General features: G+C 40.6%; 1 protein-coding gene across 5 annotated transcripts in view; it reads right to left on the bottom strand.

The window, feature by feature from the left end:
• Positions 1-17,780, bottom strand: part of ptprz1a (protein tyrosine phosphatase receptor type Z1a) — a 265,905-nt gene that overhangs the window by 206,370 nt on the left and 41,755 nt on the right. For all 5 annotated transcript variants that reach the window (XR_010019227.1, XM_063058126.1, XM_063058125.1 and 2 more), the window contains exon 2: positions 17,222-17,287. Coding sequence is in view for 4 of the 5 variants with exons in the window: in XM_063058126.1 (XP_062914196.1) it covers positions 17,222-17,287 (66 nt within the window). In the remaining variant the exon portion in view is untranslated. The remainder of the gene's footprint in view (positions 1-17,221; positions 17,288-17,780) is intronic.

Raw genomic sequence — 17,780 nt, 5'->3', positions numbered from 1 at the left:
GCAAGGATAAAAGGGGAGAATATGCTTGAATCTGGAGGTTGAAGGTGAGACCCTTACATCAAAGTCCTTTACCAAGGAGAAGGACTTGAAGGATAGGAGATCAGTGCTGAGCATTTTGATATGCTAGGGCATTTTGAGATAAAGGAGGACATAGTGACATAGTGTTGGGTCTCTTAAAGTATATTAAGGTGGATAAGTCCCCAGATCCTGATGGTATATGCCTCAGGTTATTGAGAGAGGAGATATGATTGACCAATATCTTCATTCCCTTGCTACCCACAGGCAAGGTCCAGGAGAGCTGGAGAGTAGATAATGTTTTTCTATTATTTAAGAAGAGAACTATAAAAATTATAGACCAGTGTTTCTCACATCATTGATAGGGAAGTTTCTGGAAATAATTCTTAGGGATAGGATTTATGAACATTTGGAAAACCATGGCCTAATTTGGGAGATCCAGCATGGCTTTGGACATGGCAAGTCATGTCTTACTAACTTGATTGAGTTTTTTGAGAAGATGACGAGGATGATTAATGAAGGTAGATCTGTGGATATTGTCTATATGGATTTCGTGAGGTGTTTAGCAAGGTCCCTCATGGGAGGCTCATCCAAAACATTAAGATGCATGGGATTGATAGTAAATTGGCCATTTGAATTCAGAACTAGATTTCCCAGAGGGTACTGGTTGAAGGGACTTATTCACGCTGGAGGTTTCAAAGGTACAATTTTATGTGAGAGAAATGTATACAATATACATCCTGAAATGCCTTTTCTTCGCAAACATCCATGAAAACAGAGAAGTGCCCCAGGAATAATGACAGTTAAATGCTAGAACCCGAAAGTACCTCCCCCCACTCCAGCTCCCCTCCCTCCCTCACATAAGCGGCAGCGAGCAACAATCCCCCTCCCCCCACCAGCAAAAATAAAGCTGTGATTAGTAGTGTTCGACAGGGATCTGTACTGGGACCTCTGCTCTCTGTGATGTATATAAATGATCTAGATGAAAACGTAGTCAGTTTTCAGATGATATGAAGATTGCTGTGGATAGCGTAGAAGACTAGCAAAGAATACAGCAGTATTATAGATCAGTTGCAGATTTGGACAGAGAAATGGCAGATGGAGTTTTACCCGGCCAAGTCTGAAGTGTTACATCTTGGTAGGTCAAATACAAAGAGACAGTACTCTGTTAAGGGCAGGACAATAATGTTGATAAACAGAGGGATCTTGGGGTCCAAGTCGATAACTTCCTGGAAGTGGCTACACAGAGAAATAAGGTGGTTAAGAGGGCACATGACAGGCTTGTATTTATTAGTAGAGGCATTGAGTTCAAAAGTCAGTAAGTTATGTTGCACTCTATAAAACTCTAGTTAGACCTTATCTGGATTATTGCTTACAGTTCTGGTCACCCTATTATAGAAAGGACGTTGAGGCTTTGGAGAGGTTCAGAAGAGGTTTATCAGAATACTGCCTCGATTAGAGGGCATGTGCTATAGCAAGAGGCGGACAAACTTCGGTTGTTTTCTCTGGAGTGGCAAAGGCTGAGGAGGGATCTGATAGAGGTTTATAAGATTATGAAAGGCATAGATAGAGTAGACAGACAGTACCTTTCTCCGATACCAGAGGGCACGCATTTAAGGTGAAAGGGGGTAATTTCAAAGGAGATGCAAGGGTGGTGTGTGCCTGGAATGTGCTGCATGGGGTGATGATACAGTACATTAGGGACTTTAGAAAGACTTTTAGATAGGCACATGAATATGAGGAAAACGGAAGGATGTGGACATTGTGTAGGCGGAAGGGATTAGTTCGGCTGGACATTTGACAGCTAATTTAATTGGTTCAGCACAACATTGTGGCTGAAGGGCTTGTTCCTGTGCTGTATTGTTGTTCATCCAAAAACAGGCAAAGTGCTAAATGTGTTTGTCATACACATTGAAACAATTCGACACTTTGCACATAACAAAAGGGAAAATGCCCGGGCAACTACTCTCAGGCAAACCCATGGTCACTGTGCCCTGCAGCAGAACGAAGCTTTAGTATAGACCATAAAGTGACAAGTTCCAGTTCTGGTCTGCAAATAATGGAGAGTGGAAGAGGGAGTACTGGAAGGAATTGTAAAATGTTGAGAAAATGAGAGGGAAGGAAGTGAAGGCCAAAAACAAAAATGTGGGAAAAAAGAGAAAATCCCAGGAAATGGAAATATGAGAAAAGATGAAGTGTCAGAATTGAGAGCTAATGAAACTCCATGCAAGGGAAATGTAACCAACGTGAAGGCAATAGAACATAATCAACACAATCATATGCTCACTTCTGACCAGCAAGCTCCAAAATCTTAGCTTCTGTACATCCTCCTGTAACAGAATCCTTGATTTCCTCAGTGGGAGACCACAGTGTGTGAGAATAGGAAATTACATTGCCTCCTCACTGACAGTCAACACTGGCACACCTCAAGAACGTGCACTTTGCCCACTCTTCTACTCTCTCTACAAGCACAACTGATGGGCTAGGCAAAACTCAAACACCGTCTATAAATTTGCCAACAACACAGATAGATCAGCTTGTTCAATGGTGTCACAGCAACAGTCTTGCCCTCAACATCAGTTAGACCAAGGAATTGATTATGGACTTCAAGAAGTGGAAGTCAGGGGAACACAAATCAGTCCTCATCAAGGGATCAGAAGTGGAAAGGGTGAGCAGTTTCAAGTTCCTCGGTGACAACATCTCTATCCTGGATCCAACATACTGATGGAATTACAAAGAAGGAATGATGCCATCTATAGGAGTTTTTGCAGAGAATTGGAAGTTCACCAAAGATGCTTGCGAATTTCTACAGATGTACTGTTCGTGCTGTGGAGTGCACTTTAACTAGTTGCATCGCTGTCAGGTATGGAGGGGCAATTGCAAAGGACTGGAAATAGCTGCAGAAAGTTGTACACTCAACCAACTCCATCATGGGCATAGCCACCCCAGCTTCCAGGACACTGTTATAATGCTATATTATATATACCATTATCCCGGACATGTTACCTTCTCGTCGCTACCATCAAAGTTTCTGAATGGACAATGATCCAATGAACACTTCCGCAGTATCTTTCTTTCATCTCTTTTTCCATGACTTAATTAATTTATAATATATACTTCCTAATGTAATTAATTGTTTTTATTATTATGTATTGAAATGTACTGCTGCTGCTAAATAACAAATTTATTAAACAATTCTAATTCTGATTCATAATGGGCAAGGGCACCAGATACTGTGGAAGCAATTTTTTGGATTTGCAGCAAGTGACGATGGGATGAAATATTTCCAGAATAAAAGATTTCCAGAATCAAAGGTGGTTAAAGAACAAAACAAAAACATGTTTTCCATTAGAAAGGGTATTGGATGTTCCTGAACCAAGATCAATACATTAGGCAAGGATGTCACGAACCGTGTATCAACGTTGGATAAATAAAATTGACGGGAGGTCACTTATAATATCATTGAATGGCATTGTGTTTGAAACTCTCAATGACCAATGCCTATTGCAAAACAACACATAGCCGTCTTGTTTTGAACAAACGACACACCAAAAAACCGGGGCAAACAGATTCCATTTTCTTCCTTGATGGTTTAATTTGTACTTTTTTTTACTTGAAAATATATTGCAAACAAGTTAGAAAAAAAGTGAGCAAAATATCTTTTAAAAGAAAATTGCAGATCAAGGAAAAGTTTCTTATGTCTTAATAACTGATTTTGACCTGGAAGGATTGCAAACCTGCATTCAGATATGAACAGGAGATGACATATGTAACAATGGCCATTAACTTACTTGTCAGATGGTGATATCAAGTAACAATGCATTTTACAGTGGAATTTAAACAAATATATGATATTCACATGACACAAAGGAAACTTTGCAGTGTTATGATTCTTTACCTTTTAAACTTACAGGTGACACTCCCTTCCCCTCCCCCATTATAGAGTGAGGGGTGAGGTTGTAATTTTAGAAAACGGCCTATCTTCTGATTTTCTACATCATGAAATTGTGTCATTTGCCTATGCGTCAAGAAATATAATATGATTTTTTTTATAAATTTTAAGACAACTTCTACCCCCACCTGGATTCTGTAAGACTAAATTTTCAGAATCAGAATGAGAATCAGGTTTATTATCACCGACATGTGACATGAAATTTGTTAACTTAGCAGCAGCAGTTCAATGCAATACATAATCTAGCAGAGAGAGAAAAAATAAAACATGATAAATAAAAAAGTAAATCAATTACATATATTGAATAGATTATTTAAAAAATGTGCAAAAATAGAAATACTGTATATTAAAAAAGCAAGGTAGTGACCAAAGTTTCAAAGTCCATTCAGGAATCAGACGGCAGAGGGGAAGAGGCTGTTCCTGAATCACTGAGTGTGTGCCTTCAGGCTTTTGTATCTCCTACCTGATGGTAACAGTGAGAAAAGGGCATGCCCTAGGTGCTGGAGGTCTTTATTAATGGACATTGCCTTCTGAGACACCGCTCACTGAAGATGTCCTGGGTACTTTGTAGGCTAGTACCCAATATGGATCTGACTAGATTTACAACCTTCTGCAGTCCTGTGAGTAGCCCCTCCATACCAGGCAGTGATGCAGCCTGTCAGAGTGCTCTCCATGGTACAACTATAGAAGTTTTTGAGTGTAATTGTTGACATGCCAAATCTCTTCAAACTCCTAATAAAGTATAGCCACTGTCTTACCTACTTTATGACTACATCAATGCGTTGGGACCAGGTTAGATCCTCAGAGATCTTGACACTCAGGAACTTGAAGCTGCTCACTCTCTCCACTTCTGATCCCTCTATGAGGATTGGTATGTGTTCCTTCGTCTTGTCCTTCCTGAAGTCCACTATCAGCTCTTTCGTCTTACTGACAATGAGTGCCAGGTTGTTCTACAGCACCATTCCACTAGTTGGCATATCTCACTCCTGTACGCCCTCTCATCACCACCTGAGATTCTACCAACAATGGTTGTATCGTCAGCAAGTTTGTAGGTGGTATTTGAGCTATGCCTAGCCACGCAATCATGTGTATAGAGAGAGTAGAGAAGTGGGCTAAACACACACACCTGAGGTGCACCAGTGTTGACCATCAACAAAGAGGATATGTTATCACCAATCCACACAGACTGTGGTCTTCCAGTTAGGAAGTCGAGGATCCAATTACAGAGGAGGTACGGAGGCCCAGGTTCTGCAACTTCTCAATCAGGATTGTGGGAATGATGGTATTAAATGCTGAACTATGTATCTCAGATTTGTGAGTAGTGTTTTTTGAATTCTGTAGGGGCGAATTTCCTTTACCCAAGCAGCTGTCACTCAGATTTGCCTGTGTATATTTATTTGGAATATTCAATAGTTTAAAAAGTCTTCATCATTAAAATGATGAAGTTGCTAGATGGACAAAGACTTCCATATTTTGCTATCTGGTATATAAATTCCATTGCTGAAAATGCCCACATGGTTAAACAGGAGTAAAACACGATCTGAAGTTCCTCAATTGCTGTGGATGATTTGTATGTCAAACCTCGGCTGATATATGCAACGACTTTCATTTTAACACACTGCAAATTACCGGGGAACTTCTGAAACAAATAAGCTGAGAAGCATGTAGAGCTACTTTTAGTGTCAAATTTAATGAAGATAAGGATTACTCATCACATCACTAATTACAACTCGCTGCCTTTCCCACCCCATTTCATCTCAATAATAAACTCAACAAACATATTAAAATGTTCTCCTTAAGCTGTGTAATGCACTTGAGTGTCGTGTACAGCTTTGGCCTCCATATTTTGTGAGGGGTGTGAAGGCACTAGAGAGAGTTCAGCGAAGGACAACAAAACTCATTCCAGGTCTGCAGGGTAGGAACTATGAAAAAAGATTGGAATAATTAAATCTTTTTAGCCCAGGTAGATGTAGAATGCGGGGTTACATATAGAAGTGTTCAAAATCATTCATGGTATACTGCCTGTAAGGTGGATACCAGGTGCTACATCAAAATTAATCCATCAACGAGGACATAGGGCCACAGGTGGAGATTGGTTAAAAGGAGATTTCAGTCTAGCATCTGGAAGCATTCCTTTGCTCAGCAAGTTGTGGACACATGGAACAAATTACCTAGTTATGTAGTTGAGAGTAGTACCTTAGAGACTTCCAAGTCTAAACTTGATAGTTACTTCAACACAATACATAAATAGGAATTTGGGGAACTTTGATGGGCAGAATGGCCTGTTCTTGTCAAAAACTTTCTAATCTTCTAATATCTCCCAAACTATAAAAATTGCCTATCTCATGGATTCAATATGTAGAGCAAACTAGCCAACGGAAACATTGCATGACATAATATAATGAAACAGCCTACTTGGCTAAGATGGCCAATATCCTCATCAATAAATAACATCACATTTTTCTTCATTTAACTTCCAGCATATCTTTTTATTCCTTTCTTCCTTATGTATGTACCTGACACATCCTGGAGTGCATATGCGCCACTAAACTCAAACATTCCTTGCAGTAATGGGAACCATCATCTTATCATTCTCCATGATAAACAATGTTGTGCTGATTTGAAGAAACATACTTCAGAATCAATCTCACTCTTTACTTCTTCATAGCCCATTGTCCTCCAGTTGCCTTTCATCTTAGTGCCTCTCTAAGAGTCTCTTAAATGTCCTTAATGTATCAGCATCTACCACTACGTTCAGCAATGTCTTCCAGTCAGCCACCACCCTGTGCTAAAGCAATCTACCACTGATATTTCTCCTAAACTTCCCTCCATACACCTTAAAAGGTTGACCCTTAGTATGGGCCATTGCTGCCCTACCTATGCCTCTATGATGTTGCCTTGCATCCTCTTTTGCTCCAAAGAGAAAAGCCCTAGCTTGCTCATTCTTTTCTCATAAGACATATAGACTACTGCTTCATACACATGGACCTGGATTTTAAAAAATGTAACTTCAACTGATCAATATCTTTGGTGGGAGGGAGATTTGAGCTGTACAGTTGACTTCTTTTGCTTATTCATTGCTTGGGATGCAGACAAAAACTGCTCCCCCTAATTGCTGGGTGATTTCAGAGAACACTTAAGAGCCAAGTACTGCTGTGGGCCTGAGCACACATGTCAGCCGGACTAATTAAGGATAACAAAAACTTCCTCTCCTGAAAGATATTTAGTGAACCGTAATATTTCTACAGTGGCTTCATAACCAATTTATCAAACCAAATTCAAGTTTTCAGACTGGCATGACAAAATTCAAATTCCTGGGCTCTAAAGTAAGATGTTGGGCCTCTGTATTACTAATTTAGTTTAGATGGCATGACGTTGTATTTGACTTTGATGAGATGGACTGCCTGGATGTAGCAAATGTTAGAACAAGTTTCTGGAGAGACAGAGACTGTGCTGACTTCATTCTAACAAAAGTTAGAAAATGGCTGGTGCTTTTGTGGATGTTAAAAATTATCCTTTCAAAATAATTGAAATAATTGACTTTTTACAAGATATATTTCCTTTGACTGGGATGATCGCATTATGACTCCTTAAGGTTATTATACCAGGGATGGTAATGGGGATAAGCTCCCACTGCCTATTAAATGCTCCCAATGGCATGCATCTGAAATAGCCTTTGACGACCAAGTCCTGCTCCCGGCCTTCACGTGTGACTTAGCTACTAAACCCAGTGGAACTGTTTCTACTGACAGAAGAAGGGGCAAAGGTGGACTACCGGCACCTTGAAATCCTTCACTTTGGGCAGGTGGGGCTTATCAGTCATAGCTGGCTGATCCAGGAGAGGGGAAACTCTGATCTCAAACCTCCACTGCCTTGCGGCTATACACAGTCATGGGGAAGGCTTGGGAGGAAACCCTGAGGAAGAAATCTAGAGCTGGAGGCCCCAAGGCAGTTCTACTTTGCATTAAATGCTGACGGGCAACCCCTGCGATGCTGCTGGTGCAAATTGAATCGGTCTCTGTGTTCATTAGATGCGTGGAGAGGGGGACCTTGCTACATGGGCATCAGCTTGCTTTCTATATTGTAATGCCCTGGCTTGCGTATCCAGACACCTAGTACGTAACATCCATGGTTGACCCTGACCAATGGACGCCTCAGTCCTGTGTGAATCTGAGTAAACAAAAAAAAATCAATTTATCGCTATTTCCTTATTTCCCCAGGAAGCCCAAGGTACTAAATGGCTTTCAAAGTGCAACATAGACAGGTGTTGCAGGCCATTTATTCCATCAACTGCCCAGTTTAACATCACATTGTGCAGCATTGGACTGCTGACAGCCAAGATTCTACCCCAAGGTTTCTTGGGTGGAACGAGTACCCATAAACACCTTTTCCAGAAGCAAATGTGGATGATCTTTGAGGTGTTATGTGTGCTGATCCTTAAAGCCTGCCAGCCTGAAAATACAACTCTAAGCGCTGTCAAAATCAATCTGCAGAAGTGTCAGCTGAAGCTTTGTTCATGATGGGGCCTGCGGAGTCCAAGGTTACCAGCTGCTAACTGACTAAACACCAAGCTGATTTCATTATGAATCAGTACCTTACTTTTATCTTCAGAAATCACTCTTCTTTTGAAGTTGGAATTACAGTAGAAGCCACCACCCAGTCCCACCCGAGTCACCACCCTAAGGCCCATATCCAGGTAATAAATGATATAGCAACACTCACAATACGCTGGAGGAACTCAGCAGGTCGGGCAGCATCCGTGGAAATGTCTTCGTGTGTCCTGACGAAGGGTTCCGGCCCGAAACATTGACTGATCATTTCCACGGATGCTGCCTGACCTGCTGAGTTCCTCCAGCGTGTTGTGAGTGATGCTTTGACCCTAGCATCTGCTGAGTATTTTGTGTTTAATAAATGATATATCTGTTGATATGAAGTTATAGTCCTATATAACAAGGAAACAAGCCCCTTGTCCCAGCATGTCCATAACATCCGCTTTTATACAAATCCTACTCTAATCATGTTTTTTAATTGGCCAAACCTTCCCATCAGCCCACAGATTCCACCTCTTTTTTATGTGGCTGGTCTGGACAGTGCCGTCACTGAATGCAGAAGGTAGGTGGTCATATACTTGTGGGAGATGGTCATTCCCTGGCACTTCTATGGTGTGAAAATAACTTGGCACTATCATCCCCTGACTGGGTTTTGTCTAATTCTTGCTCCTTCATTTGATGAGTTGTAATTGAACGTAAACTTTGTGAAATTATCAGCAAACATCATCACTTAAGCCCTCATAATGGAAGACAGGTCCTTGAAGAAGCAGCTGGAGGTGGGTTGGTCCTAGGACACTGCCCTGAGAAACTCCCACAGCGATCTTCTGGGGCTGGGCTGATTAAACTCCAAATACCTCAACCATATTCCTTTATCTGAAGCAGGACTCCAACCATTCTAGTGTTTCATTTTGGAAGCCCTTGCCTGCACTTTGGTAAATCCAACCAGTTGGCTGTGCTTCTTCTGTTTGTGTACCAGGACTGAAGAATGCAGCACTGGTGAAGAGGACTATGGAAATGGAAGGCCAGCTCAGGATTGCTTTGAGTTGGTGGACTGGACCAAGTACAAGGGCTTGCACAATACAACTTCCTACTAGGCAAGACTGGGTAGCATAAATGGCAACCCATCAGAACCATCACTCCCGCATGAGCTCAAAACTTTTGATGCACTTTTTCACAGGGAGAGCTAACCCACACAGGACCCCATATCTCCAGATGACCCTGCAATTTCAGTCTCTGAGACTGATGTCTGGGCTACCTTGAAGAGGGTGAATCCACAAAAGGTGTCCAATTGAAACAGTGCGCCTGGCTGAGTTCTAGAAGTTTGTGTGCACCAACTGGCCAGTGTGTTTACAGACATGTTCAACTTCTCACTGCTGTAGTCTGAGCTTCTCACCTGCTTCAAATAGGTTTTATTGTACCGGTGCCCAAAAAGAGTGTGGTGACTGCTTCAGTCGTCTGGTAGTGCTTCCGTCAACCATACTGAGGTGCTTTGAGAGTCTGGTTATGGCACAAATCAACTCCTGCCTCAGAGATGATCTAGCTCTGCTTCCGTTTGTCTATCGCCATGACAGCTCAGCAGCAGATGTGAGTTCTCTGGCTCTTCACTCAGCTCTTGACCACTGGACAACATGAACTCTTACCTCGGGGTACCATTGAGTGAGAGGTTGCGGTTGCTCATCATCAGTAAAACTAAAGAGCTGATTGTTGACTTCAGCAAAGGGAAGGAGGGCAAAGGTACCTATCGACACTGGGGGATCAGTGGTGGAGTGAATCAGCAGCTTTAAATTCCCGAGTGATGATAATATATTCAATTGGGCTCGGCACATATACACAATCACAAGGAAAGTATGCAAGCATCTTTACCCTTTTAGGATGTTAAGGTGATTTAGCTTAGCACTAAACACGCAAACAAACTCCTACAGCTGTACTGATGCAAGTGTCCTGAGTGGTTGCACCGTGATCTGGAATGCCAATGAGGATACACAGGACCAGAAAAAGGGTGGTTGACACCTCCCAATACATCACACACCATTGGTAGTATGTGAGGAGGACTGCCGTATAAAGCAATCTCATCATCAAAGACCCTCATTGTCTGGGCCATGCATCTTTACACAACTACTGTTGGGCAGGAGGTACAGTCCCACAGTACCAGGTTCAAGGACAACTACTTTCCATCGACAACTTGCTTTTTTTCCCGGTCCAGTAGTCTTCTTTCTTGTAAAAATTGTGTCTAATGTTTAATTTATGTTTTCTTTGTGAATGCTTTTATATGATACTACTGTGCTGTCACTGCAAGTAAGTTTTTCCTTGTGTACGTGTACATACATGGACTTGAGTTATGACAATGAACTCACTTTTGAATCTAAATAACTTTATTTTCACCAGGGCCACACACTCAATCAAACAGCAAAGGGTAAGTGCAGTCATTCTCATTCCACCTCTAACCTTCAGCTCTTTAGCCAAAGTTTGGAACTAAGACTGTGATGCAGTCTGGAGCCAAGTATTCCTGGCAAAACCCAAACTTGAACATCAGGGATGTAGGATATTCATGAGTAAGTGCCATTTTATAGCCCCGTCCACAATAGCTTCTGTCACTTTGCTAAGGATTGAGAGGAAACAGGTTAGATTTTGCATGCTTTTTGTGAATAGGACAATATCAGTCATATGCCAGGTTGTAAATGGACTTGATTTATTTAATTGTCAGATGTACCAAAATATAGTGAAAAGCTTTAGTTTGTTTGCTTGCTTGCCATCCAGAAAGATCATTCCATACAAAGCTGTACCAAAGTACTAAAAAGGGAAAACCAAATGCAGAATATAGTGTTACAGTTGCAGAGAAAGTGCAGGTAGACAAATAAAGTGCAAGGGATATGACAAAGGACAAAGGGATATTAAGAATTCATTTTTCAGTATACAAGAAGTCCTTTCAATATTCTATTAAAAGTGGTATAACAATGGTTTAACTGGAAATACAACTATTTCTGGAGTGGAGGCCTTCAGTACTACAGCTGGGATGATGTATGGTCCTGTAGACAATGGTAGCTCTTGGTATCACGTGGAGTGAAATGAATTTTCTGGAGTCCCTTCGCTACGATAGAATACAAAAGGAAGGATGTAATGTTGAGGCTTTATAAAACACTGGTAAGGCCTCACTTTGAGTATTGTGAGCAGTTTTGGGCTCTTACTCAGAAAGGCTGTGCTGAAACTGGAGAGGGTTCAAAGAAGGTTCATGAAAATGATTCCAGGATTAGATGGCTTGTCAGATGAAGAGTGTTTGATGGCTCTGTCAAGTCAAGTCAAGTCAAATTTATTTATAAAGCACATTTAAAAACAACCCATGTTGACCAAAGTGCAGGACAATCCATAACAGGTAGCTAAAATCACAAATACAAGAAACACTGATACAGTATAAACAGCGAGGCACACAGCTTATAGGCACAAAATAAACAACACAAGCCTAAGCACAACCCAAAAATCAGCCACATCAGGAAGATTCAAACGCTAATGAACAAAGGTAAGTTTTGAGCCTGGACTTAAAAGAGTTAATGGAGGGGGCAGATCTGATAGGGAGGGGAATGCTAGGCTTGTATTCACTGGAATTTAGAAGAATGAGAGGTGACCTAATTGAAACCTATCGAATGGTGAAAGGCCTTGACAGAGTCAATGTGGAGAGGATGTTTCCTATGCTGGGAGTGTCTAAGATCAGAGGGCACAGCCTCAAAATAAAGAGGTGTTCTTTTAGAATGGAAATGAGGAGGAATATCTTTAGCCAGAGAGTGGTGAATTTGTGGAATTTGTTGCCACAGGCAGCTGTGGAGGCAGAGTCTTTATATATATTTAAGACCATAGGACATAGGAGTTGAATTAGGCCTTTTGGCCCATCAAATCTGCTCTACCGTTCAATCATAGCTGATCAATTTTCCCCTCCTCAGCCCCATTCCCCAGCCTTCTCCCTGTGACCTTTGATGCCATGTCCAATCAAGAACCTATCAAGCTCTGCCATAAATACACCCAACAACCAGGCCTCCACAGCTGTCTGTGGTAACAAATTCCACAAATTCACCACCCTCTGGCTAAAGAAATTTCTCCACATCTCTGTTTTAAATGGACACCCCTCTATCCTGAGGCTGTGCCCTCTTGTCCTCAACTCCCCCACCCTTCCCACATCTATTCTTGGTCTACGTCTTTCAACATGCGAAAGGTTTCAATGAGATCACCCCTCATCCTTTTAAATTCCAGTGAATTCAGACCCAGAGCTATCAAACATTCCTTGTCTGATAACCCTTTCATTCCCGGAATCATCCTTGTGAACCTTCTCTGAACCCTCTCCGATGCCAGCGCATCTTTTCTTAGATGAGGAACCTAAAACTGTTCACAATACTCAAGGTGAGGCCTCGCCCGTGCCTTATAAAGCCTCAGCAGTCTCTTTGCATCTCAGATTTTTGGATTTTCTCCGTTTAAAAAAATGGCCTGCACATTTATTTCTACTACCAAAGTGCATGACCATGCATCTTCCAACACTGTATTTTATTTGCCAATCTCTTGCCCATTCTCCTAATCTGTCTAAGTCCTTCTTCAGCTTACCTGCTTCCTCAGCACTTCCTGCCCCTCCACCAATCTTTGTATCATCTTCAAACTTGGCAACAAAGCTATTTATTCCATCATCTAAATCATTTATATACAGCATCAAAAGAAGCTGTCCCAACATCGACCCCAACAGAACACCACAAATTCACCACTCTCTGGCAAAAGAAATTTCTTTGCATCTCCGTCTTAAATGGACCCCCCCCCCCCCATCCTGATGCTGTGCCCTCTTGTTCTAGACTCCTCCATCTTGGGAAACATCCTTACTGGCAGTCAACGAGAAAAAGATCATTCTACTCCCACACATTGCCTCCTACCAATGCTCTAACCATGCCAATAACTTTCCTGCATTACCATGGACTCTTAACTTGGTAAACAGCCTCATGTGTGGCACCTTATCAAAGGCCTTCTGAAAGTCCAAATATACAACATCCACTATATCCCCTTTATCTATCCTATGTATGATCTCCTCAAGGGATTCCAAATGGTTCGTCAGGCAAGATTTTCCTTTAAGGAAACCACGCTGACTTTGTCCTATCTTGTCCTATGTCACCAAGTAATCTGTAACCTCATTCTTAACAATTAACTCCAACGTCTTCCTCAACTGAGGTCAGACTAACTGGTTTATAACTTCCTTTCTGCTGCCTCCCTCCTTAAGGCAGAGGTTGATAGATTCTTGATTGGTCAGGGCATGAAGAGATACAGGGGGGAGGGGGGCAGTCAGAAGATTGGGGATGAGAGAATAAATGGATCAGCCATGATGAAATAGTGGAGCAGACAAGATGGGCCAAGTGGCCTAATTCTGCTCCGAGACCTTATGGTCTTACGATGGGGGGATCTCAGGGAAAAATCAAGATTTAAGAATGTCTCAACACCCAAAATAGGGTAGATTCAAAGAAGCGAGAAGTGCCCAGATGTTAAAACAAGAGAATTAGCAAAATCTCCCCAGCCTGCTGTTGAGCTCCAGTGTACATACGATGGGACATAGCAAGAAACCATAATATAATGCCTGCTTAGGACAGGAAAACTCCATGTACTAGCTTTCTATATGTTCCACAGAAGGCTGATTAAGCAGCATTGGTTACCCAGCACTTCCTAGAAATGAGCTGAGGTATTATAAACTGAAGGAAAATCATCACATTTTTCACTGTCTATTTATTGAATTGGAACCACTATGGTCAATTATAGTGATATACTATTTTATTGTCCACCTTCTTTCTTCATACCAAAACTGGATTTAGCTCAATTTAAATAATTCAGCTTTCCTACTTACAATTTATAACATTTCTAATTTTGATGTGAATGCATACCCATAAGTTAAAATCTGTCCTGCTCTGGTAATAAAGGTTTGAAACCCAGATCCTTCACACTCAATGTCAGGAAAATCATGCTGATTCACAAATGGTCTCTTTTTCATTTCTATCCTTCCGCAGTAGCAACCCATATCAAAACAGTCGCTCGCAGAGATCAAAAAAATCTCTAGATTTAGATTTAGATTTAGATTTAGAAATTTGAACTTAGATTTTCCTGTTCCCACTGGCAACAGCTTTAGGGGATCATTGGGGTTCATCAAGCGCACTAGGCATTCTTAGGAAAGCACATTATTTCAGTAACTTTTAAAATATTTTGTGGAGAAGAACATAAATATCAAAGTATAATGAGATTTCAGGTAGAAGCTGAAAAGTTAATCAACCAATGATATATAAATAACATCTTTCATAAATAATTTGGATTTCCATAGTTTGTCTTATGAAATGATATTATGCTCAGCAGCTTATTAGAGCCAGAGGGGTTATGAAACAGCATTGAAATCTGCTTGTCATTAAAAACTCATAACTCCAAGAATGATTATCAGAAGAAGGAATAAAAATCTGAAGTGCTTTTGAAGCAATTATTTCTGCTGGACAAAGGTTCACCATGTAGTGTACAGCAGCAGAGTCTTACTGATGACAGCTTCAGGATTTCTCCATTCAAGTGCCCATGTGGTTACCAGAAGCTGTTGACAGGTGTACTCCACTACAATGGTGTCCGCTGATAGCCTCACTTTTATTTAATTCTGCAGACTTAGTTCCTTTGTTTCTTACATTATTTATTGATACTTTAGAGATTTTTGATCCTTTTTTTAAATTCTGCCGGATCTGCCTACACACCGTGCTATCCAGAATCAAAAGCAAGATGTTTCGAACATCTCCGATTATAGTCCTATACTGAATATCTCTAGGTTTAGGTCATTCTATTCCGGCACCCCAACGTTTCCTCTTTTCCCTTAAGGCCTCCTTCTACTTTCAGACTGGAGTAACACACATTAAATGCAGAACAAATTCAACAGGTCAGGCAGCTTCTATGGAAGGAAATTAACAGCCAACGTTTCAGGCAGAGATACTTCATCAGGACCAATGAAGGGTTTCAGCCCGAAACATCCACTGTTTATCTCCCTGCAAAGATACTTCCTGGCCCACTGAATTCCTTCAGCGTTTGGTGTATGTTGCTCTAGATTTTCCAGCATCTCCAGTCTATCTTTTGTCTCAACTTTCAAACTGCAGTTTGGTATCACTTGGCTGTGTCTCCTCATACATCTTGTCTTCCCTTTCCAATGACACCCCAAGCCCACCTCCCACTCACCTCATTCTGTTTTTTTCTGACCATCTCCTTCACTCTTCCTTGGTCAGTCTATCAGCTACCAGATCTCCCCACCCCCATCTCCAAGACATCACTCCCCCTCTTCTCTTTATACCAGCTTTCATCCTTCTCCACTCTCGTATCTGATATGGAGTCTCAATCCAATTATTCACAATATCCATGCTGTTGGCATCATACATTTTGATGCTCCAAGCCACCACCATAGATGTTGCTTGACTCACTGTACTCTTCCAGCAATTTCTTTTTTGTTTTCCTTTTCCAGACCATGGGTGATGCTGCATTTTCGATACTGTCCTAAACTTTTCAGTTTTTGAGAAAAATAGCGCTATGATTGAAAGCATCACATAATAGCAAATTTACCAGGAGCACATTGCACCACCTGCACAAATATAAATCTTTCAGCATTAACTATGCAATTCTGTTGAATATTGACCAATGCTACATACTCTTAGTTAAAGAAGAGGGTCTGAAAGCAGGAAAAAGTGAACAAAATTATTTCATAGTTCTAACTTTATTTTTCCCCATGTCAGTATTCAACCAGAATACACAGAATTCTGTTTTGCCACATGAAAAGTGACTTATGAATGGAATTGGCATTCAGATTATGTACTGGGTGTTGATTAACAGAGACTGTAGACTCATTTCAAATGTGCAACAAATGTTGGCTTCCAATATAAATAGATAACTATTTCCATTATGCACAAGCAGGAAGGGTTTTATAATATAACTGCAATGTGGTTTAAGAAATGTATTAAAAAGGAATATTGATGTAGAAAGTTAATTTGGTCACTCCACCGCTCTAACATCAGCCACTTTACAAGCGCAGTAAATTCTCATGATAAACGCTGGGGTAATGGGTGAACTGGAGTAGGTTAGGCCACAAGCAACGGAGTGTTGGATATCGTCAAGTTCATGAAAGGTTAGGTTTAAGTGGCTGACCAAGTGAGCACCGGATGTCTACCATTGTTATCACAAAATAGATGAAGGCTCTGCACCGGGGCAGAAGTATGCAATGGTTTTGAGTTAGAAGTAGGCAATTACTATGATGGAGTATTTTGTTGGCTGGAAAGCTATGAAACTCTTAGCCAGATATTTCTGTAGCAGTAATTTCCTAAATAGAATGAATATGTGTAACCAGCCTGTAGTCAAAGGAGTAATGTGCTTTAGCATTCTGCTATCTAACAGGAACATATTTCTAAAACTGAAAACATCATCGCCACATGAATGGGCAAACATGTTTGAAAATTAATCCTTTTGAAATTGAAATTGTTCATTTTAAGAAAACAATTTTAGTCACAGACAAAGAAAAGCTTTCACCTTGCAATGTTGTGGAATAAGAACAGTTATAATTAAAAGTCAGATTGCACCATTGTACCTTGCTTGAATCAAATTAGGCTTCTGTAATTCAAAACGTAATCTTGTGCTTCAAGACTAGATCGATTTACATGAGTTAATAAATTATGTAAAATGAAGTGCTTACCAGAATATGACCAATCCACATCATCAAATAAATTATTTTGTTGTCTGTAAAATCCATGTATCATATCTGCAGAATGGAGAAAAAAGTGTTATAATAGAATAAAGGCAACGCAATTGAAACATTACATCCTATAATTTAAAAAAAAACTTGTTGCCAAATACCAAGCAAGGAACAAGAAAAACACCTAAACAGTATTCCACGGCAACTATTGCTAACAAAGCTAAACAATTATTTGTGGTTTTTAAAGTAAACCAGAGAATTTATGCTATTGTAACTATAGGAGTAAGAACTGATAGTTCTAGAATTGGGACATCGACGTATCTTTACAGCTCTTTTTTAATATTATAGAAGATAAACTACAAGGTTCAAGGGATTTGTTTTTTTTATTTCATTGATCCATGACCTTATCCTTTGTTAATTAACTTATTCTAAGTTCATCATCTTCAGTAGATGTTTGCTTCGAATTTTCTTTTGCACTCTTTGCCAGTCTTTACAGTGAAGATGAACATGTTACCTGTTCAACATCACTGCCATTTCCATATTAGCCATGATATTCTGC

This window comes from Mobula hypostoma, chromosome 9 (genome assembly GCF_963921235.1).
Source record: "Mobula hypostoma chromosome 9, sMobHyp1.1, whole genome shotgun sequence".
Taxonomy (NCBI): domain Eukaryota; kingdom Metazoa; phylum Chordata; class Chondrichthyes; order Myliobatiformes; family Myliobatidae; genus Mobula; species Mobula hypostoma.
Note: the sequence above shows the minus strand (reverse complement) of the source record. Positions and strands in the feature narration are given on the sequence as shown.